Source organism: Perissodus microlepis, chromosome 11 (assembly GCF_051167445.1).
Source record: "Perissodus microlepis isolate ML-2025 ecotype Zambia chromosome 11, ASM5116744v1, whole genome shotgun sequence".
NCBI lineage: Eukaryota > Metazoa > Chordata > Actinopteri > Cichliformes > Cichlidae > Perissodus > Perissodus microlepis.
The window spans coordinates 32792435-32816787 of record NC_140471.1 but is presented as its reverse complement, the minus strand read 5'-3'; the positions used below and the strand labels follow the sequence as shown (position 1 = coordinate 32816787).

The 24353-nt window shown below is 40.9% G+C and overlaps 1 protein-coding gene across 1 annotated transcript in view; it reads left to right on the top strand.

Moving 5' to 3' along the window:
* ube2e2 (ubiquitin-conjugating enzyme E2E 2) overlaps positions 1-20961 on the top strand; it is a 34390-nt gene extending 13429 nt beyond the window's left edge. The window contains exons 4-6 of the mRNA XM_084944244.1: positions 14667-14799; positions 17520-17667; positions 20126-20961. Of these exons, the coding sequence (XP_084800370.1) occupies positions 14667-14799; positions 17520-17667; positions 20126-20223 (379 nt within the window). The 3' untranslated portion in view covers positions 20224-20961. The remainder of the gene's footprint in view (positions 1-14666; positions 14800-17519; positions 17668-20125) is intronic.
* The last annotated feature ends 3392 nt before the right edge of the window (positions 20962-24353 follow it).

The window sequence follows — 24353 nt, the reverse complement described above, 5'->3', positions numbered from 1 at the left end:
TATTGTTTAGAAGAAAAATATAGACCACAGTTTTCCACAGTTCTGTCTTCGGGTGTTTTTCCTTTCTGTCTAACCAGCAGTCTTGAATAAAAGGCTATTTAATGCACAGCAAACTGAAAAAGATTATTTTTATATGTCACCAAATGTTATCGACTTTATGTCCTCTGGTCATCATGTTTTCTGTGTGAACACAGCTGTAGATTCTCCACTTCTGTTTTGTTTTTTATTCTGTTTCTTTTCCAATAACAGTCACTGACAGTAGTCACAATTTATGTTTTTAATAAAACATTGGCAGTTAAAAAAACGAACTTCTCTTTCACTTAACCGAATGTCAAAATAAATCGCTTTCTGAAATGTTGGAGCAATCACCTTTCATATGTCAGCTCTGTAATTACACCTCCAAAACACTGGTTAGTGGCAGTCTTGGTAGATGTTTCATCTTTTTATTGTTTTCTGTCTGAGAGAGTAATCTTCTGTTATCAGTTTCCTGGTGGAAAAGTTCATTCACCGTTAACCATCGAGCACAAGCGTTTTTCATCTCGTACCAGCTCGGGCAGACTCCGGGTCAGTGGTCTTGGAGTACAGCTGGTGACGCCTGCATGGCAGTTCAGTTGTAGGCTGTCTACAGGATGAGAACCATAACCTGCAGGGATGAGAACCACTTGCCTCATAATCTGTGTGGTTTGATTATTTATTTAAGGGACATAAACTGAACATCATGTGGTCCAGACTGTATAATCTGTTGCTCATATGCACAAATGAACCAAGTGCTCTCAAAGACTATCAGAAAAATGAAAGATATCTTAAGTGTGCATCCGTTTTCGTGTCCCTACGTAAAAGCTCCTGAAACGAATAGTTTTTCCAGCCAAACAAATCTGTCCTGACTGTTTTTTCTCCTCACAAAAAGTTTAATGTGCAAAGGTAATAAGTTGTTTCCTATAGATTGCAGCTAACATATGCTCTCCCTCTGACACAAGCCACAGTTTAATTCATCCTTAATGTTTTCCACTACGGCACTTGTTTGACAGTGAACACGGTCCGCCTTGATTCATGTGTGTCATTGAATTCTCAATGTCCTCATTTGTGAGGTAGTTTTCTGGCAAACATTTGTCCGCAGTGTTATTAATGGGTTTGCGGGGAAGTCGAGCATGAAGCATGGCGTGTGGACATTTTGTGGTGGATTGTTGCCATTGCAGCGCCGCTTTCACACAAGCAGTTTAGGTCATTGAGAATGACTGAATGGTAATCTGAGGCTGGCAAGTAAGCAAACAGAAGGAATCTTTTGGCAAGCGAACAAATACTGTAACTCGCAAGTAAACAGTTGCTCTTAGATCCCATTACCCTTCTGACTGGGATCTTAAAAAGTAATAGATTTCCCCCTGAAGTCACAAATCACAGCTCCTGCCAAGAAGCTTTAAAGTGTCTTAATGACATATTTGTGGTCTCTGGGATGAAATGTTAACACTCTTAACGTTCTGTTGTAAGTGGTGAAATGAAATGAATAATAACCAGGGAATAAAAACGTGCAGCTTTAAAAAAAAAAAAAAAAAAAAAAAAAAATCTTGATACGTTTCTCTACCTGCAAACCTTGGGGCTAACACGGTGTCGGGGGAATAGACCAGAGAAATATCGTGCTGTATAGCAGATCTGGCAGCTCAGCTTGTTCTGATCACTGACCTTTTTGGTAATAAGTCCACTCCCTCAGCCAGGAGACCAAATGGCTGCCCAGAGTAGCTTTGTGGAGGGTGCAGAGAGGCTGAAGAGACGGCTCCAATTACAGCTGAACAGACTTTAGTGGATGGCTGTAAAATGAAGAGTATTAACATTGCACACTTGACTAATTTAGTTCATAAATTGCAAGAGGGTGCAGTTTTGTCTCGGAGGCAAATCTGTTTTTTAGGCAGTTTTCTTTCCTGAAGCAGTGTTCCTGCAAGTCCCTGCCCAGGCAACCAGTTTGCATGTCAGCACAAATTCTAGCTTATTTTATTCAAGCAGAGCAAACGTTTATAATTACCCCATGATAGAGTTCCATGCTCATAAAGCAATTATAAAAAGCTTCTGTACACACCAGTTATGATTTAGATCTCGGCATGTTCTTTGAATTTTATTTATTTTTGCCAAATTGTGCACATTTGGTTTGTCGGTCCTCATTTTAGGGAACCGAAGTTTCTCCTTAATAGATCTGTCACCCTTCACTTTAGGTACACAGCATGTTCTTTGTCGACTAAGTGGTATTTTTATGACTTGTATGGCCCTATGCTGTCGTTTATGCAAAGCATGTGTGCGTTATGCTAATGATATATGCTCTGCTTTATACATTTTTAGCTTGAGGCAAACATTTGCACTGCACCAGATGCTGGCAGCAAGCAGCAGGAACATGGAGAGGGAAAATGCTTACCACACTGAATTCTGTGTCGTACCTCAGAAGCATTGTGAAGAGATCAGATCCTCTGTTTATTTACAGCTTTGTGAACATGGGAAGAAAAATGCACATTTATTAAGAACAAAATAAATCTGTTTTCATGACTAGTAAAACCAAAGATAAGATTTTATATAAGTCCTGCAATCTGCTGTAAATTGCCTTTTTTTGTTTTTTTACCAATTCCTATCATTACTAAGTGTTTATTCTATTACTTCCAAAGTATATATCCCCAAGGCTTTTACTGTAAAGGAAAAGACAGGAAGAAGCTCTAGCTGCACATGTGTAGAACAAACGGCTTTCTAGTCCAGATCTGGCTCATTTCCCTTAAGCAGCCTTGCTTATGATTGGCTGCCGCTCACAAATGGAGGGCTTTATTTCCAGTGGGTGAGGTTTCTCTGCTAGCAATCAGAGCTGTACTTTTAGGAAAAAATATTAAAAAAAACCAAACAAATTTGCTCTTGAAAACACAAAATAAAACGATAAGTTAAAGGTTTGATTTCTATGCGAGTGCTGTTTGTGATATATTCTAAATAGCCTTTTTCTTCACAGTAATTGAAATACAGCTGCATGAACATGACAGACTTTTTAAGTAAAAGGCCTCTCTCATAAAGTATACTTCCTCAGTTCAATACTCACAACCGTGTGGATTGATTGAACCCAGCGCACACACAGTCGTCTCCCTGTGGGAATCAAACTGTATTATTCCCTTCGACTTGGAAACGCATGCATCCACCTACTCAACCATTTCCCTTGTTGCTGTATAAACCTTCCGGTCAGTAATTGCAGTATTCATTGTACAGACTAACAAAAAAAGGCTCGATTAAAAAAACAAACCATGTCATTTGAGACAATAAAGACGAGAGAACAGAGGAAGGAGGTGTCACCCCGGCTGTCGAGCTGCACAGTAATTGGTCTTGGGGCTCTTTCACGGTTGGGGGGAAAGAAGATTGCTTCATTATAGTTCCTCTTCTGATAACCGCCACAGCCGCTGATAGAAAAGAAGATCTTAACTGAATGGCGGTGCTGTTAGGGGGGAAAAAAAGTGCCTGTGGGGAATGAACTGGAATGGCGAATAATACAGATAATAGCTTTATTTGTGCTTAGCGGTATTCACAAGCTCCAAAACATACTGATTCACATTCAATTACGAGTTTACCTCCCTGTTTTATTTATCAGCCCCTTGGTGCAGTTTGTGGCTCAGACAGCTATTTACCTGCCACTGTAAACAGCTCTGTGTGTGACAGTCTGCTTCTGGAGCTCTCTGTTTTTGCTCTTTGTTTTGCTCACCCACACACACACAGCATCACGTTTGATTATGTTTGCATGTTTCTGTCGGTGACCTTTTAGATTATGTGCAAGCAATATTGGATCCAACAGCATCTTTTCAGTGTCACACTCCCTCACCCTTTTTACGCTTTAAAGGTGGCGGTGTAGTTTTTCGTTTCGGTGAGAGTGCCAGCTGTGGTTAGCTTGAAGTCATCGGCTTCCTGTAGAGACCAGTTTATACAGTGTTTAGAGGGAAATAAAATCCATAGAAACCTTTAATAAAATTCCTGCAGCTCACAGCTGTACATCTATATGTTCTGTATATAAACAGTCACATTTTCAGAAAAACATTTCCAGAGTTGTTGAAGATATTAGTGACTGGGGAGCTAAATTCATCCATGTGTTTTTAATATAAAAATCAGCTGCAAACGCTGGGAAAAAATTCTCGAAATATGTTGAAACATCCTTTCATGAGGAAAAAAGACCAGCACTGAGGCCAGAAATTTCACAGATTGCTCAACTTTTCACATAGTTGGTTAAAGGGGACCTATTATTATATCTATTTCCAGCTCCATATTTTTATTGTTGTAGTTTTGCATAATTCAGTCAAAAATCATCCCAGATTGTCACATGATTTATTTTGTAGTGAGCTTTGAAGTTTTGTTCTGTGTGTTTTTGTGTGTAAATTTAAACAGCTCCTGTCACCGCTGTCCTTTAAAATTTGTAGTAAATAATGTTTACATTAAGAGTAGTGTTAGTGTATAGAAACAAATGTGGAGATGGCTTTCCGTTGCCAGACGCCTTCTTGGATGCATCTTGTGTTGGGATTCTCCTCCTTCTGACGCTCAGTTTACTTCAGCTGCACTCTGCTTTATCAAAATACCAGTATTCGTGTGGGGCTTGGCCCTAAACATGCAGGTGAGGACTCGGTAAAAAGAATAGAGTCAAAGCTTTGAGCCACTCACCTGCAGCAGTTATGCACTTGCTTAGATAACATCTCCCCTTCTCATTCCACATAATATAGACTCCTAGTGGCAACTGTTATCACCACAGCAGGCAGAAAATAAGCTTTCTGTTGTTGTTAAATTTTGTGCCACAAGAATACCAGCGGTGGGTTTTTAACAGAAGAGGCGTTTGCACCGGCGCATACCATTTGTAAATCTGGCCCTGTGTCTCAGCGGCTTGGGAACGCCTCGTTGTTCTCCAGAAGAGCTGCAGGAGGAGTCTCAGCTTAAACTGCTACCCCCACAACCCAGATAAGTGGCAGATGATGGATGTTTAGCATGAACAGTATATATGACAGGATCAAATTAAAGCATAATAGTTCCCCTTTAATCTGATGGCTGTTCACATGCAGATTTATTTGATTATATTCTGTTGACTGCAGCCTATGCACTGGACAGTCTGGCTTTAACATGGTGAGACCAGTAAAGAAGCAGTCTTTGAAGCTATAGCGCTGTATTTGTTGGATGTGTTTCAGTGATGGTGAAGAGGGAATTTGTGTATTGTTTGTCTTAAAGTTGGTTTCAGAAAGACTCCATCACCACCACGCAGTCCTTTTGGCACACATGGCGGATGTTCCTGCTGTTTCCCTGCAGCTGCGCTTTTCACTCGTGCATTCTTTAATAGTGGTTGCTTGCAGTGTTTTCTTTGATGTAGAAAAACTTAAGTTTATTCTGGTCTGACATTTCAGTTTGTTCCAGAGCATCCTCAAGTGGTATCTGATGTTTATCAATTCCCTCTTTAAGAGTCTAAGAGAAGCTTTTTCCTGTAAACATGATCAGAGCAGATAATTTTACATCGGCTTAGAAATTCAGAAGCATGTCTCATGACCAACAGTCTTTCATCAACTTAACCTGATCCCTGTTTGCTCTAGGTGACAATAACCATGAGATAGGTCAGCGATGTTGCAAAGATTAGTCCTGCTCTCATGCTTTAAGATAAAGGTTATCTTTTGCCATTGGCACCTATCTGTGGATTACTGCGTCTATGAGGTGTGGTAGTGTGGGTGATTAAATGTGTGAAGGACTCTCTGGTTGCGCAGGCCGAGCCGTAACATGGGAAGGAAAGGTCATTTAATATATATGGAAATGTTACGGCTGGCTGTGACTATGTGGCGCAGCTTGGATAGTTTTTAGGAACTGAGAGTGAAAGGTAAAAATGACGAGGCAGGCCTGTTGTACAGTGTCCTCTTTATACGCCACAAAGAAACTGAAACCTCAAGACGGTTTGCAGAGGAAAAGGAAACTGTCCATTTTTATTTTCTCCCAGCTTTCAGTTCACTTGAGGATTTTCGTTGAGGCAAAATACTGAAGGCCGGTGTGAGGGGTCATTAAGTTGAACATCCTCACGGGCAACGCAGTCATGAATTCATTGCAAGTTTCATACACGCAGAAGTCGTAAGCTTGTCTAAAGATCACCCAGCTGAGGCAAATGTGAGAACACTGAGTTTTCTTACAAGGTCCATGGAAACCTCATTGAGTGTTGAAGCAGACTATTTCCTGCTGTGCTACATCTGAAAACAGACAACTGTGGAAAATATCCTGACCTGAGAAAATGACCAGAGGTTTGTGTGTGTGTGTGTGTGTGTGTGTGTGTGTGTGTGTGTGTGTGTGTGTGTGTGTGTGTGTGTGTGTGTGTGAGAAAACGGCTTTGGTGTTGTGCTCATTGTTGAGGTCAGTGTGAGATTTGATTACTCGCTCCTTCTTACAGACACCGCCAGCATAAAAACATGACTGAATCGTGTCAACTACACAGCCTGCTGCTGCTAATGTTAGCTATGCTCAACAAATCATCCTGTATGCCTTTTACAGGAGATTTATGTGAAGGTTAAATATATTTCTTATTTAAACAAACAAATATATAAAAATGGAGCAAAGAGAAGCAGAAATGATGGCGTGAAGAGGGTTGTTTATTAAGGGGTTAGGGCCAGGGTAGGCTGTGTTTTTGATCATGAGGTCCATGTCAGAGGACATGGGCCTTGGCCAGATGGTGGATTCACAGAAAAGATGCCTCAGAATAACTGTGGGGTAGTGGTATCCGTCATATGTCACCAAAAGAGGTAAAAGGCCCTGAGTAATTAGGACAAAGACGGAAACCTTTTTGGTATATGAATCTCACTGAATAAGGGCTCTGTTTTACTCATTTTGCCTGGAGCTGAACTAAGCAGTAAGTGAGTTTAGGTTTTAGGGAGGGGCTAAGATGCACCTCTGTAAAGGAAAGAGGTGCGTTTGTTTTGTAACCAAAGCAAAACGAGAGCTGTGTCCCAAAAGTGGAAGCAGCCTATATAACACCTCATTTTCAATTCACGTCACTGGAAGACAGAAATTTGATGTAAAATAAAATGTTTTTAATAATACAACACTCATGTATGTATATTTAACCACATCCATTAGATTTTGGTGCTGTTTTTTCTGTTCTGTTTTAATCAACTACTAAATTAGTCACCAGGAAAGTCCCTCATTCATCCCTAAAATAAATGTCCGGAGAAAGAATGAACCAAAAAGCAGAAGCGGGATGAATCTGTGGTGAAACGTCATATTGGGGCTCTGCTGTGTAGGAAGCAGCACAGCTGTCAAAGTGGGTTCCTCCGTGATCATAATCTCCGAGGACAAGGCAGTGGCAAGTTTCTCACGGACACCCGCACACTAATGCATCCCAGACCCCTCAAACAAATGACCCAAATACTACATCGAGGCGTTTGGCTGACAGTGCACTGCAGATGTAGCGTGTTATTGACCACAGATTATTGTTATTTCAGCCTGTAACAAAGCCTTTAAACACCACTGTTAAGGTGGTGAACGTCATGTAAGTGTGCAGAGCTGCTTCTGTCTGCCTGAAGAGAGGATTGTTTTCCCACAGAGGCAGAGAAAGACAGAAGGGACGGAGAATATTTATGACTGTCACTCCCTATTTCAGGGTTGGTTGTAAGATTATTGCAGGTTAGCGGTTTTTCAGTTTCACAATTTCACTTGATTTATTTATTTTATTTTTTTTATTTGCCAAGGCACCAGCCAAGCATGATCACACAGAATCCAAAATCTTGAGTAAATATGTAAAATATTATGTTTTTTCAAAAAAGATTTTAATTACATTTACTTTAAAACAAAAGCCTCACAGCAAGAAGCTCCTGGGTTTGAATCCACCATCTGTCCGTGGCCTTTCGTTGTGGAGTTCGCATGCTCTCCCTGTGCATGTGTGGGCTCTCTCTGGGCTCTGGCTTCCTCCCACAGTTCAAAGACATGCAGTTAGTGGAGTTATGTTAACTGGTAATTCTAAATTGCCCGCATGTGTAACTGTGAATGCCAATGGTTGTCTCTCTCTATGTTAGTCCTGCGACATGCTGCAAACCTGTCCACGGTATACCCCACCTCTCACCCAGTGGCAGCTGGGATAGGCTCCAGCCCCCACCCCTCTCCATTAGGATAAGAGGAACATGCATGGATGAATGCAAGGAGGGGCAAAAAAACACCCGACTACAACGATTGCACTGAAATTTGTTTGTGATCAAATTATTATGGAGTCCCAGGTTTTTAGACTGGTAACACATAATTCAATCAAACATATCTTAATTTTTTTAATATATATTTTTTTGAAACAAAATAATTCTTTGAGCTATCAAAATGTTTTTTCTTTTCTTTAATTCTTTTATACATAGAAAGCAAGGATGCATGGAGACCATAAAACACATCTACAAGCATGTGTGCGTATTAAAAAGACTGAGCCCAGGCAGCTTCTGTTTTTCCCAGCAGCAGTGAAGATGACACTGCGGTAAATTATGGTGAAGCTGGAGCCTCTCTGACACGCACGCAGCGAGAAGCAAAGCGGAAGCTTCGTGATTGGATGGAGTGAAAGAAAATGGAGTTGCTTTGGAGGCGACAGTGAGAGCTCTTGCTGCTGTAATCGCTATTACAATAGAATTTGAAGAAAAAGTGATCTTTTTGGACAAACCTGCATGCACTGTGGGTTAGTTTTCACAGTGACAAAGCTATAGAATAAGTCTGAATAAAGGCTGCCTGGTTGTACATAAACTGCTATCTTACTTTGCAGTAATCTTTAAATTTTTTCCTGTAAATTTTGCTCCAAGCTGGCAGCAGCGACACCCTCTGTGTTGCGGGGTTTGACTAAAGGGGGGTATACCCAGCTAGATTAATTGCAGAGCTTATTATTATGCAAACACATTTTTTTGTTAATTTTGACTATTAATTTAAAATGGACTATTAAAATTACTACATAGTCATATTGTGGTGTTGCTGCCACAGTCTGATGTAGTGGGCAGAAGGCGAGCCTTCCTCAGTGTGTCGCACCCTCTCTGTGGTCATTAGGAGTTAGGTATTGTTTATACTTCCTAATAATTCTCTGATGAACAAATCCAGGTGACTTAGTGGTATTTTCATCCTTAGTGGTGTTGCTGCTGTTGTTATGGAGCACTTTTTTGTAATATGTATAATGTCTCTAAGTCATCGTTGGGGTTTTATTTAACTGACAGTTGCTACATCCGAAGCCAGTGTTGAACTCTGATAAAATAAAAATGGTAAATGGCCTGCATTTGTATAGTGCTTTACTTAGTCCCTAAGGACCCCAAAGTGCTTTACACTACATTCAGTCATTCAGTCAAAATAGAAATATCTTGGTCACTTGAGGTTTTAAAGGTGTATTTGCTGTGTTGGAACTCAAATACTGCCTTGGTTATCTGCTAACTACTCTATAATGTGTGGAACACAGAAAGTCAGGCATTTAACTGATCACCACAACAGCCTGGTGAAGGAAATCTCTTACAAACACTTAAAATCGTGCATCTGCAGATGAACTCACCCAACTCAAACTTTATGACGGCTGCAGCGCTCAAATCTCCCAAAACTAATAGCCTCTGAGAGAGAGAGACTGTCAGATCCTGAATGAGCTGGCCTTCAACCAGCTGCAACAAAGCACCATGGGAGCGCCGGAGCCGGTGGGGGGAGGAGGTCTCCAAGCAACAGCCAGTGGTGGCATGCACATTCAGCTATTGACTTAGCCTTTATCCACAGCCCTTGTGCGGTTGTCAGCTCCCCTACAGCAATCTCGCTGCTGAGCGCGCACCTCTGCCGTGCCCTATAATCACTATCTTTCCTTCATGTCTGAGTTATTATCGCCACTACAATCTCATCACCCTCAAAAGAAGTGAGCATCTCCTTCTATTGGGGATGCCAGAGAATGAAATAGTCACCTCTTTTATTCACCGCGGTGTCACAGAAGCTTTTGAATAGATGTGATAAAAGTGTTACCTTGATATGTGAGTGTGTCTGTGTGTATGTAGCACAGAAATGTAAGCTAAAGAGTCACAGAAGGAAGATATCTTCAAGCAAGAAAAATAAGCTGTCTTTGTGGTTCTTTCCCAGCAGGAAATGCAGAGTAATGTTGAGCCAGTGAGTGGCTCAGCTCACTCGTCCACATTTGAAAAGAACTAAATCATTTATTTATCAGTCAGATTTACACTAAAAGGCCTGCGTTTGAAAGCCATACCCACTCACAGATAAAGGTGGGTGTATGCTTGGAATAAGCTAGATGTTATAAAGCATCATTTGACAACATCTGAAGGTTGTTTTGAACAGTTGTTCAGACTAAAGGATGAGGTGAAAACCTGCTGTTAACAGCGAATGAGGCACAAGATGAGTTCACATAAAGGCAGGCGCTGACATACTGACTGCGGTGCCAGTTATGACAACATGTCCGGACCAATTTGGACCGAGTCTTTTCCAGGGTGGCTCAGCTTGTGTTCACATTCAGCGGACAAACTAAGTGGTGTGTGATGTATAAAGATTGCAGTTGTTTTTGTTGCTCCAACATCAGCAGCCACGCAAAGATCTCATTATTTGAAGATGTCAATTTTTCATTTTTTAACTAAATTTTATCATTCTTTTTTGTTTTTAAGTTAATCAAATCATTTGATTACAGATCAAATATATTTTCAAATCCACTTGTAAATAACACTTTAAAATAGTTTTTAGTGTTTTCAAAAAAGATCCAACCTCCAGTCCATCGTAGTATGTTAGCCTTCCACTTAGTCTCAGGCTACGTGGAGTATTTCAGACATCCTTCTCCCAGCAGAACTTTTGAGTTCCCCCCTCTAGATGAGCGTGCCTGAGAAACCGCCGCAGGCAGGCAGGCACACAGGACGCATCCTAACCTGATGGCCAGACCAGCAGTAGCAGTTCAGCTGTTCTCCCTATCTCTACCCTACACTGGAAACTCATTTCAGCTGCTTGTATTTGCAAACTTGCTCTTTTAGATCTCATGACCACGGGAGGGTTGGAATAGGGATGGTAAAGCCTTTTGGCTCGGCTCTCTCTTCACAACAACAGTCTGGTGCAACGCCTACATTACTGCAGGACTTCCCAGGATACTTGAACTCCCTCGCTTGGGGCAGCCTTTCTTCCCCCAACCCAGAGAACCATAGCCTTCTGCTCCTCAGGCCTGAAACCCGTCCAATTCAGCTACTCGCCGGTGGATTTCACTCATGACTCAATTGAATTAGATTCTCACAGTCTGGACACTCTGCTCAGTCAGCTGTGATTCTCCCTGTTCTGTACAGGCTGCACTGCTGTTTTTTTTCACTTATCTGCTCTGGCTCAACATGCTATCCCCGACCCCGACCACAACTCCTCCCTCTTTATATTTATCTGTTAAAAAAATCAAGCTAGCATTTGGTCATCATATAACATGCATATCAAAATGTAAATTACAGCATTTAAGTAGCAGGAACTGGAAATGCACAGGAGGAAATGATGGTACCAAACCAGCCAATCACGGCTGTTCTTTCCTACATTGATTTTGAGAGGTGCTCATCAGGTTTCAGTGTAGGATTTTAACTTTTTCCTTCAAAATGCCAGTGGATTCAATTGACCCACTTGTTCTAGTGTTGCCCATGTTTGACATTTCTGACTCTTATGATTGACACGTTACACTAAACAGATCTGCTGTCCTGAAAGCTCTAGTCCACTAGTTCTCTGCTCTGATTTAACTTCTCTTTAGAAGGGATAGTTGGATGAGAGGAGCAGTTCATAATGTGTGTTTTTCCTCACTTTATATTGTTATGACAGGCCCAAACTGCTGGCTATCAGATGTCAACATCTGTCTCTGTGTGCCTGTAAATCCTTCTTCTTTGTGCTCACTGCCTACAGTGGCTTTAGCTGTTGTGCTCAGTCTGAACGTTTGTTTGGAGGCGAAACGAAGCCTGAAATTTTGGGGTTATTTGGTGTCTTTTCAGCATATTTAGACAGCACTGTTTGTGCCTGCCAAAACAAACTAAACCAGTGTTGTAACACTCCACGGTTTAAATGGACCCTCTTACCACGCGTGTGCTGTTTAACACCACCTGTGTCCTTTATGCGGCAATCACTCATCCAGCAGTCACCGTGCACCGTTTTAAATATCACACTTTAAAGTTTACAGATTCTTTTCAAAGTCAGATTGTTTTATTATTATATCAAGTGTATTCTGCTGTAATTCCCCGGAGAATAAGTAGTCATAATGAGCTAATTAAAGAAGGCTTAAGAGACGGGCAGTGTAAAAGTAGATTAGTGGAAATTTGTGTGTGTTGACACTGGAAGGAAGAGGGAAATGTCTCAAGTCTGATGTCTGATTTCTATTTACGGAGAGTGATCTATTGTCAGGGGCATGCTTAGAGCCAGATGCTGCTTTTAACAGTTTAACGTTGGAGGCTGTTGCAGAGTCTCTTCCAGGAAATATCTCTCAAGCTCTTGGTTTAAATAAAAGTGCTCTCACAGCCCTGTGTGCCTGCGCTTCATATGCACACATTTGTTAGCACATCTGCCAGACGCTAAGGTTTGGCATTAAACACCATCCCTGGTAATTACATGAAATAGGAGGGATTGTTCATTGTCCCGGGCTTTGTGATCTGGACATTGTCCCGGTCTCTAAATGGCTCTGTGCCAGATCAGGGTCTTATTGTAGACAATGGTGGTTGGGGGGAAGGAAGACCTTAATATGGAAATGGTATTAATTACGGCGCCTATACAACAGATGTGACCTTCAATCTCTGCGCGACATAAATACTCCTCTAATGAAGACAAAAACAGCATGAATATTTAATCATTTTGCACCAGTTGGGCTTTTTAAATATCTCATGTAAAAGTCTTTAAGGTTATATTTTTTTTTTTTTGTCATTTTTCAACAAAAAATAGAACAAATAAATCCCACAATCATGGCTGTCAGTGGTAAAATGAAATGCGTATGGTGTCGGGAATAAAAGTGAAGGGCACACATTCAACAGCGGAAAAGAAAACGTGACAGAAAAAGTGCTGGAATGTGTAAAAAATCTGGACACAAAGTACACCAGATTGTAGTGGAATTAAATGCTTTATATATTAGAATATACACCTAAATATAAGATTTACAGATGCAGAATCAAACACAAATATTTTTGTTCTGTGTACCTCAGTGAGGCAGTTTTCACTTGCTCAAAGTTTAAATCGAATGAATGGTAGAAAACGAACTCTGCTAATATTCATTTATTTATGAGAATATGTTTTATGACCCATGAGCTTTACTCGAGTGGGTGGCCCCACTATCAAGAAAATCTCCACACTCTCATTTTCAAAATTCAGTCTGCTAACCAGTCAGCCCCGGCCCTTCTCTCTCTTCATGTTTCCCTACGGGTGGGCTCATTTCCAGCTCCACCGTCTTGGGCTACTTGTGGTGACGGCACTACTTGTTCTGTTATGGAGATTTGCTGTGAGCTGGTGGTCCGCTCTAACCAGAGCTTACAGCAGGTGGAGAGCTGGCTGAAGTGACCACAAGGCTGCAGAGCAGAACGAGGACTACCATCACAAACTGCTGTTCAAGATGTGGAGTACAAGTCTGTCCACAGGAAGAGAAACAAAATGAAGAGAGGCGATAACCTGCTCTTTTATTGTCAGAGTGTATATATTATGATTTATTAATGTATTTAAGCGTGGGTGCACCTCCTTTCATGCTCACACACATGCGCTCCCTGCCCAAGCTTCATGTTTTATTGATGATTATAGCGGTGGTTTAGTTTTCCTTTTAGGAGAACTAAACAATCATATTCTGGGCCCGTGTGCGTAACACTCACTCATATCTAGAGATCTGCTCCATTAGTTCTTCCTAAAAAAAAAAAAAACTAAACTAAACAATAAAACTAAACCTGCAGAAAAAAATCATTGCATTTCATTTCACAGTCGGATACGATATCCAGTGTTTTTTCCCAGCTTTCCCCAAATTGTGTAGTTGTGTAGTCTGAGAGAATATCAATTCTTCCATTTCACACGTTTCCTGAAGTATTTTTATCCATTCAGGGAGAGCTGCAGAGTCTTTATGCAACTGATTCTTAGTTATTGCTTTATCTGTCTTATTTTTAGAGCCCAGTTGGCACATTTTCCAAAAAAGTGTCACTAAATGAATCTGTGGGCTGATTATTGAGCTTATCTCTGTTACCACATCAACCAGTGAGAGGAAACCACAGGACAAAACCAAAGCACACTCTCTCTAACACTGGCCATTACTGTTTTTATTTTTTTATTTTTGGAGCATTAAAGCCTTTTTGCAGATGAATTATTTCCATGTACACGTGCGTTGCTGGTCTTCTTCTGTTAGCTTTTTGTGTGTCTTTCATTTATTGAGGTCTCATGCTCATGCAGTATCATTAGTGTGTGTCAGTTTTTCAGAAATGCTTCACTTCCTCGACCCCCCCAGTGGCAAGAAATCCAATCTTCTGATCAAAATTTTGAAATATGGTGTAAATCCTTCAAAAATAGCCTTGAACTAAAAAACCCTCAACCCTCCATGGCTTCAGCATTCCCCAAATCTCCATCATTAACTTGTCAGAAGCAGGCATTTTACCGCCTCAGCTGCCGCCCCAAATCTCTATCAGCCCGCTGGCGGTATGAACACCAGGATGTCGATTTCAATGCTCCGTGCTGATTAACATATTAACCAATCTTTTGTTTCAATTTTCCAGCGCCGGCCCCAAAGGAGACAACATCTACGAGTGGAGGTCGACCATCCTGGGGCCACCGGGCTCAGTGTACGAGGGAGGGGTCTTCTTCCTGGACATCGCCTTCACACCAGACTACCCTTTCAAACCCCCCAAGGTCAGCAGTCAGAAGACGCAATTGTTTAGTCGTTTGGATTTTTTAGCAGCGGGCCAAATATTAACTACACACTGCACAGACTCTGGAAGGACTGTGGGGGTGTGGAGGATATATCTGGCTCATTTCTTAATCTGGAAACCAATGATTAGCCTGCAGCAGTGCACAAAGCATGACCACATATTTCCTTTCATAATAAAAGCGCATTTGTGTGATATTTTCGCAGCAGTAAGGTAAAGACCAACATCTGAACCTGCAATTCCCAAATGTAGACACCCACGTCCCATTTTCAAATCTGAAAAGTATGTTTCCTTTGTTTTGTTTTCGCTGGTTGATTCTCCAGTAAGAGCTTAACTTCTGCTCTATTTGACTTCTTTTGGTGTTCAACATCAAACATGTTGTTTGAGGAATAAGTGCTGCAGTTGAGTTGAAAATTTGACCCGTCCTGTTTTCACTGTGTGAAGGACTCCCATTCTTGTAATATGTGGCGTTGTCTGCAGAGTACTTTTAGTGATGTCGAGTTGACGGCATTTACTGAACATGCAGACTGTTGGGGACGATCTCCTTTAGTCTGTAGTGCTCCCGATTGTACTTTCACTTGGCCTTCATCCCCCCCCCCCCCCCCCCCCCCCCCACACACTCTCCATGTTAGTTACATGCACCCCTCCCCGTGCTCCCTCACCCTCTTCTCTCCCTCTTCCTCGCTCTTTGTGCCATGTAACCACCAACTCTGTGTTTGACAGCAGACTCAAACAAATCCACAGGCTCCAGCCCAGCTTTCTGTAGCCAGAGGGAGCTCGAGTGTTTCCGCCCCCTTCAATACCGCCAACCCCTCCAACATACTGTGATCTACAGCCAGCCCCCCCCCCCACACACACACGTCTTCGTCCTTTAGCCACCGTACACTCGTCACTGCAGAAACACTTTCACATCTGAGGCTTTACAAGAAAATAAAAAAAAAAGTCAACCTAACAAGTTCACCAGGTGGATGTGTTTGTGTTTCTGAGCCAGGAAAGAGGAGCGCTGTGTCCACAGAGGCGGTGGGGGTGGGAGGGGTTGGTTATTTATAACGTCCTGCCTTGTGTGTGATTTTCAGCACTGGCCCCAAAGGAGGGGATAGGTTGGGGGGGTGCCAGCGCTCATTAGAGGTTTCCTCTGGAGGGTCAGGGTCAGGAGGGCCAGATGTTCATGATTGGAGAAGCAGAGGTGTCAAGTGTCAGGACCATACAGATGTCAAGCTCGAATCTGAGCGAGACGGCAGACATAAACAGCTCTGTGTTTGGAGGCTGTTAGCTGAGAGGGCGTGTTATGCAGTCTGTGTGGTTGCAGGAGCCTGTTTGCTGAGACAGGTAAGCTGATCAACTCTGGATGTGCTCGGTTGTTTTTACACCATGCTGCCCTCTGTTGGTCAGCCAGTTTCAGCAAAAATATAAAAATGTGAAAAATTCCAGAGGATAAAACCAAAAATAATGATGTTCACAATAATAAAAAAAACAGCTGTTTTAGATTAACTGTGTATTTATGGCTCAGTATTGATCCAGAAACTGTGACAAATGGTGCAGAATGGCCCTCAGTGAAGCGATCAGGCAGACCCATTATACTAGGCCTGATGCTGATACATCAGTGTTAATGTGAGTAACGGAGAAAAGCTTTTAAGCTGCCCTCCTCTGTCTCACCTGTTATTATCACTGAAAGTATCAGACTACATGGTAGCATATTCTTTTTTTTAAGATCTTTTATTTTATCCCACTTACAGCTAACATGCTGGTTTTACAGGCTTAATCATTTGTTGCCCTTTTTACTCGTCTTCTGCTGGGTGGTGGCTTTCAGTGTTGGTTGAGTGTTAGTGTTTATGGAATTAAAACAGACTTCCACTTATCTGGATCCAGGTGCCGGGGGGGGGGGTTAACAGTGTAGGCAGAGATGTCTTGATGCATGCTCAATCATCCAGGTAAGTAAATCTCCAAAAGTTGATTCTACTCATCTGGACGTAGCGTTCTGTGGGAGAAACATTTCGTCACTCATCCAAGTGACTTCTTCAGTCTCAGCTGACTGCAGGTTTCCCCAATCTTATAAACAGTACATTTGCATAATGACTGAAACCAGCCCACTGAAGGAACAATGGGCTGGGAGGTCAGTTCCTTAATCTTAATTGTGTAGGCAGAGATGCCTTCCCAATGCCACTGCTTTTAGTTTCTCTGGAGAAGAGACAGAGGTGTTCCCAGGGAAGCCAAGGTCCTGGTCTCCTCCCAGTTGGTGTTGTACAAAGCATGTCACCAAGCTGGCATCCAGGAAGCATCCTGATCAGAAGCTGGAACCATTTTAATTGGATCCTTTTGGAGGAGTAGCGGCTCTACTCAGAGTTCCTCTTGCATGACCGAGCTCCTCGTCCTGTCTCTAAGGGGAGCTCTTTCAAAGGTAGCTCATTTCCACCCCTTGTACCCGGAGTCTTATTCTTTTCTCCCCAGAGCTCACGGTGATATTTGAGGGTGGTTACATAGAGCAGCCAGTAAATCAACAGCTCTGCCTTGACAATCAGCTCTGGATTCACCTGGTATGATGTCCACAAGGCAAAGGGAAAAAGGGATCTCATGTTTTGTTTAATGCAGAGATCACCAAATAAAAACATAAACAGCACTGATGGGAAAATGTCAAAAATATTTCTCATATTTTCTTTTTTAAAGCCCTTCTTCTCTAAAGTGCATTTGTCTTTGTGTCTGCAGGTAACTTTCCGTACCAGGATCTATCACTGCAACATCAACAGTCAGGGGGTGATCTGCCTGGACATCCTGAAGGACAACTGGAGCCCCGCCCTCACCATCTCCAAGGTGTTGCTGTCCATCTGCTCCCTGCTCACAGACTGTAACCCAGGTATCTGTTTAATGCTGTTTGTTATGGCCAAAGACTTTTTAATGTAGGTAACTGTTCTGTCTTCATTTCCTTCTTTCTGTCCTTTGAATGCAGTGTTTGTTTTTACTTAACTCTGATGTGAAATGTGGTCTTATGTTTCCAGAATGCTAACTGTGTATTAAAGAAACCACAGCCAATTCAAGCCCTCATTGTTTCCCCAAGGCCATCAGATGCTGACAGATATTTGGCACAATTAGAAGCTTAAAGTTGTAAATACCAAAACCACATTTCACAGCAGGAAAGAACAACTGACCCACAGTCTTATAAGAAAAAACACAATGTCATGTTAAAAACCAAACCAAAAAAACACTGGGCTGTTATTAGCTTTGTGGCTTCAGAGCAAGATGTTATGTTTGCACAGTGTCGGCAACCATTAAGCAGCTACACTTGAAGAGGTGAGACAGGAAGTAGCAGAAACTCAGGACTTTATGTAGAAAAATGTAAGGTTATCAAATGTTAACGTTATTTACACTAATTTTAAGCTTAATGCTTTGAAATTGAGTCATTGTTGGGTGTATAGTGTATGACGAGACCCTATTAAAGAGTCTTCCTCATAGCTATACTGCAAAAAAGTTATTCGGGTGAGGTTTGGCCAGCTGCTGGTCCAGTGACTCTTTTTCCAGCAGCAGCTTGAGTTCACAGGCTAAAGTGAACGTGAACAACAGAGATTTTAGTTTGCTGTTAATACACTCAGAAAAATAATTATTGGCCCTCTTCAGCAGTAGTTTTTAATAAAATCAAATTTAAAAATTTAAAAAAAAATCAAAGCTTTTTATTATTCATTAAGGAAAATATGCTTGGTATAAACTCAATCTATATGAGTCTAGTAAATTTTATTTGACCCAATTCCATTAACTTTAACATTTTACTTGTGTAACAAAATTACAAGGAAAGTCTAAATGTAATTAAAGTAACGAAAGTCAGAAGTTTAGACATCAATATTTTTTCATCCTGTTTTCAAATACAGGAAGTGTTTACGGTTACCAAAATAAGAGACTGTTCTTACTCCTAGTTTATACTTGCCTTTGTTGCCCTGGTGAATGGCAGCACAAGCCAAAGTGCAGGTGCACGCCTTGCTTTGTACGGGCAGGTTGGTCTTTACTGCAGCTTCACTGCTCTCGTACAGAAGCTCAGAGAGTCTCTGCTTCAGCATCTTCAAAAGACGAATCATTCTGGGAAAAACAACTTTAAAATCTGTGTGACTGCTTTCTTGACCGTACCAGTTTTGGGCTGTGTTCTGCTCTTTTTGTTCTTTATGGTGACACCTACAGAGCACCAGGATAAATGGTTTATAGGGCTGTGGTGATGTTACACACAGTAGCAGAGCGTAACAACGATGGCAATGATTGTAAGCACAGCAGGAAGACGTTTGCGGCTAAAAATAGACATGTGCAAAGTGTAAAACAGGAAACCTGTTCATGAACTTGTTCATGAATCAGAGTTATTAAGGTCCAGCCCAGGCAGCGTTAAGTCTTCTCAACAATCAGATTTATAACAGCAGCAGTGAAGCAATCAAAACTTTGCAGGCAAAAAGCCACTGAAGATCTTATCAGTCCACCTTATCAAGAAGCTTAAAAGCTGAAGGAAAAACATCTTTTCAGCTGGTTTCTTTTACAAAGCATCCGACTTAAGGTTCTGAGGTCTAAACCATCATCAGTGAGGACCCTGACTGTGAGCTATCAGATAATGTCGCTTTTGTTCTCTGAAGCCAAAGACACACGTCAAAACCCATTTACATTTTTAACCAACAAGTACTTTTTGCTTTTCTCCAAAACATAGGATTAGGATTAAGAACTCACAGGATTAAAAAGAAAGAAAGTCTGTCGGTGTGTGCAGATAAACAGCTTGTTTAGTTTGCCTCAATCTTTAAATTTGGCAGTTTCCTTGTAAACGTTGCTGCCATCTGACAGCAGCCCTCCAGCATGCAGGGATGTGTCTAAACCGGAGAGCAGAGTGTACTCAGCAATATTTATTCCAGCTCTTGAGATGTTTTTGGTTTTCTTGGCCAGTTAGGGGAAAACGGTTACTTTGAAAACCATTTCTTTAGGACAGTTCGTTTATTTGTTTATTCATTAGGACTCCCAATGGCCGTAACACAAAGCACAGCTAGTCAGCATTAAATACATCCAACAACTTTAACCGTGCACTAAAATTAATGAAAGCAGGCAAAGTTCAGTGATGAAGAAAGATTAATCAGTCACATCAAAATAAAGATCCACAGGTTTTCCTTCAGTGACTGCTTGAATGAGCCTCTGTTTGATATTGTTTGGCAACCAGAGCGCTCAACCATAATGATCTACATTCTTCTGTTATGCTGCATTTCCATTGCTTATTTTATTTGACGTGTTGTTTGTTTTACATCTGGACTTTTGAGTCTGTAATAAAGATTTATTGATCTCTCGCTCTCTGTGTGTTTCAGCCGACCCTCTGGTGGGAAGCATCGCCACACAGTACTTGACCAACAGAACAGAGCATGACAGAATAGCCAAACAATGGACGAAGAGATACGCCACATAGACTCCCTGCCGTGACCCGCCCCCTCCTTCACCTCCCTCACCCCTCACTGAACCTCTCTCTACCTCTCTCACCCCTTAGTCTGTCAAAGCACACTCACTAAGTGCAGCGGTAAATCTGCCCTCCTGTCACCCTTCCTCTTCCATCTTCCTCCTCTTTCTCCTCTTCTTCTTCTTCTTCCCTCTTTTATCTACCTTTTCTGTGTAAAAACAAAAAACAAACGAAAGAAAACAAAAAAAAATGTCCTTTGTTCCTTGTTGACTTGAAAGCTTCTTTTTTATACAAAGAGTAGATTGGGATTTTTATTTTCCAATATCTGAATGTTGGAAGTATTGTATTGGAGAAAAAAAACACAGAATATTATAATTATCATAAGCATTGTCCTTCAGCTATACATTATGTATTCTCATTTTCTTAGTGGCACCTGGAACAAACATGCAGAGTATGCTTTTACTTTGTTTTCCTCGTTTTTATTTTTTTGGTTGTCACCAGTATGATATCTGCATGGAACAGGAAAGTGGCTCCTTCATGCTTTTTAACTTTCTCTGATTTTGTTTGTACTGTATGTATTTTTTCAAAGGCTTTTGAGGCAGACCGCAAAAGTATAGGTCTGCCTGTGAAAGAGGCAGGACTTGTATATTTACTGGCTACCCGCCACCTCTGCAATTGCAGAGTGGTTTGTTGTGCACTTGTATTACTGAAGCACCCAATAAAACACACTGTGGTTGGCTTGTGAGAAAACGCTCTGCTCTCTGTGTGTAACCTCTTCACCCTTAAATATTTACACTTGTTCATTCGGTCGCACACCTCCTGACTGCTGATGTTGCATGTTTCACATATGCAAACACGCCTGATTATGAAACATTACAGTCATAAACATTACAGCACTTCTTGGCACACACTGGGTGAGGGGTAGATTTTATTACCCACATCAAGAAGATGTGAAGTTTTTAAGTTAGCTAGTCTTACACCTCAGAAACTCAAAATGGGCCTTCAGTTTGTGGACAGAAAGACAAACCTTTTGAAGATATTGCAGAGACTGTATACAAAAGATGGATGTAGTCCCCGATTGGTTTTCATTTTATTTCATTGAAGCCATTAGAAATTTGGCTCCTGCTGTGCTGACTTTGTTTTTTGTTTGTTTGCTTTTTTTTTTCTTTTTTTTTGGGGGGGGGTGCTTATAGGCTAATAAAATCTGAGCTCTTGACCCATCAAAACTGAAAAAGACAAAGATCTTAGAATGTCTTTGTCTCATAGCAGGTTGTGTTACTTATCAAATATTTCCATTAGACTAGTTCAATAACTCTGAATATATTGCTGTTATCCAGATGGATGAGTATAAAAAACATAAACAAATAAATTACCCCCTCACTCCCTCGGATGTGTGATCAAGGGGAAAATTAACTATAGAGACCCAAACCCTTTTAGTCCAGACTGTAAAAATATTTATTTCTGCTGTTTTGGAACCAGCCTCAAGTGGCCACTAATGGAACTGCAGTTTTTCTGGCACACTGGCTTCTTCTTTTTCCTTTTTCTTTTTTTAGCTCCAGAGGACGTGACTTAATTAATTAATTTAGTCAACTGAACTAAAAACAACTTTAGAATTTATTTTAAAAAATAAAGTTTGCTTTTATTGAGTTACCTGTGCTTTTAGCCTGTTTACGACGACCAAAACTATTACACCATCATTTAACCATAGGAATTCACATGGACATATTCATATGGAGACCATTCAAAGGTTGAATAACCATAATAAACATGAGCTCATCTTTAACTTGATTTATAATGAGGTTTGTCACTTTTTCAGCAAAAGAAAATAAAATGCATGAAGGTGGAGAGACAAACCAGAAATGTTCAAAATTTCATTATGTTTCCTTCCTTTCATGCCAGGAAAAAAAGAACATAAAATATAACAAAATATTCCTGGAAATAGGTGCGAGTTGAAAATGTCTTTTTTTTTTCAGATATTTTTTTTTAAGAATAGAGGTGGCCATGTGGGGGGTGTCACTAAAAACAGAACAGTGCAGGGAAGGGGAGGGGGTGGCGACAGGAAATCGTGAGGGGAAGTTGTATATGCAGAAATAAATGACTTAATGTTTCAGCTCATTGTAGGGTGTCTTCCTCTCTTGTGCTCACATTTATTTAACATATTACCAACATAGGACAGTCTTGCCTGGGAGCCACTGGGGGGACCAGCAAATGGTGGCGTGTACTGTGTACTGTCATTTCAAAGGAAGATTACTGTTTTAAAACACAGAAACACATCACGGTGGCTCTTTGGCGTAACCACCTTAGTAGAAAAGTTATAAAGCTGCAATGACCCATTCAGAAAAAAAGTTCTCCTGATGCGAAATACAGCCAAAAGTTGCCCTTTGTAATTTCTGCACTCTGAAAAGGCCTCCAGTGGGCCCGGTTGGACCTTTCAGTGTGCCATTATGGCCCAAGGACCTTATGTTTGATACCCCTGGTTTATACCGTTCTAATAAAAAGGTTCATGTACTTTTTTTCCCTCTCCATTAAACAGTCAGTACATCCCTTCTGCTTATTGGTAGAATTGATGATGTTTTCCAAGAAAATAAATATCCAGTCCTTAAAAAGGATTTTTTATGTATGTGAACTGGGGTCCACAGTGAGTCCAGAACTATTAAAATATTAAAAACAGAAAGAATGGACCTGAAGGGGGATTAAAAAAAACACAAACTAAACTTTGTAGTACTTCACACAATATATTTTGGCGGTGTGCCATGTTTGAATCATAAATGAGTCATAGAGCAAAAAGCTTTTAAGCCTTTTCAACAGAACAAGAGCTGACTGATCCCTTGTTTCTTACAGATTTTGGTATTTCGGTTGCTCTCCTAATTAATGCTCCAATTGGCTGGTGCTTTGCATAAGTAATAACGTGGCCATTAGACTGTAAGACTGGCCAGAAGGCTGCTCGCCAAACGGGATAAAGTCTCCATCTCAGACTAAATTGGTGCTTAAAATAACTGCATTTTTACCACACATTAGATTACAGGATTAGGTTGATGTGTTGCTTTTAAAACAGCAATCTAACCTTTGCTGGATCCCATGCTGTTCTTATTGCCCGTGTACAGTACATGTTTTTTTCCAAGATAATAAAGGAGAATTGTATTCCAATTTCAGTCCATTACAGCATTTTAGGCTAAATTTTTCCACTCGATGTACTTTATAACTTAACTTTCTGCCTAAACAGATAGTCAAAAACCTTTAAAACAACACTTGAAATTGGTTAAAGAAAATAGTATTCCACTATCAAAACACAGCAGTAGTCACCGTTTGACTAAATTACCCCATTAACCTCTTAAACCTGCGCACCCTCCACAGGTCATGATGTACTTCGTGGGTCATTTAACAGCTGCAAGGCACCTTTCCCTTACAAATCTATTAATATGTAATTTATCAGTAACTGAGCCACGGTCAGCCCAAATAACAAGGGCCTGAATTTTTTGTTTGTTTGTTTTGTTTTTTGCACATAATGGCAGGTACAAGCGCAGAGAATTGATGCGCCTTTAACACAGAAATACAAACTATTCGCCATTAATCTTTCAAAACTGTGAACGTGCTTTCGTGCCAATTTTGGTTGCAATACTTTCAACTCGTGGTCCTGCAATAACACGTCGTGAGTAATTATTGGATGAGTCCACAGACATGTGGTCAGTTTAAGTGGTTTTTTTTGTCAGTTTCTGTGGCCGATGAGGCAGCAGCTTAGTCATAGCTAAAGATCTGTTAAATAAGACCTCCTGAATACAGCAGACAGAACATCACACTTTTCAGATTATCTGCTTTAGGTATTGCAAATGTGACCAGTGTGTAATAATCACCTCACATACTGTTTGGTAAATCTAGCCAATGCACTTTAGCTGCCTTCTGTGGTCCTCCAGGTCACATAATGTGCTAGATTGCTGATTTGGCTACTGCTATTTTTTTTTTTTTTTTTTTTGCTCTTATTGCTTTATTGATTTTTTTCTTCTTCAGCCTAACATGGCCTCCTTCAGCTGTTGGGTCTAATATTTATATCCTACGAGACGTCTTTGAGATCTTTCATGGAATAATAAGGGAAATGCCCATGTATGAAACGGCTTCTTGGTCAACTGCTTTTAAGCCTCTAAAGC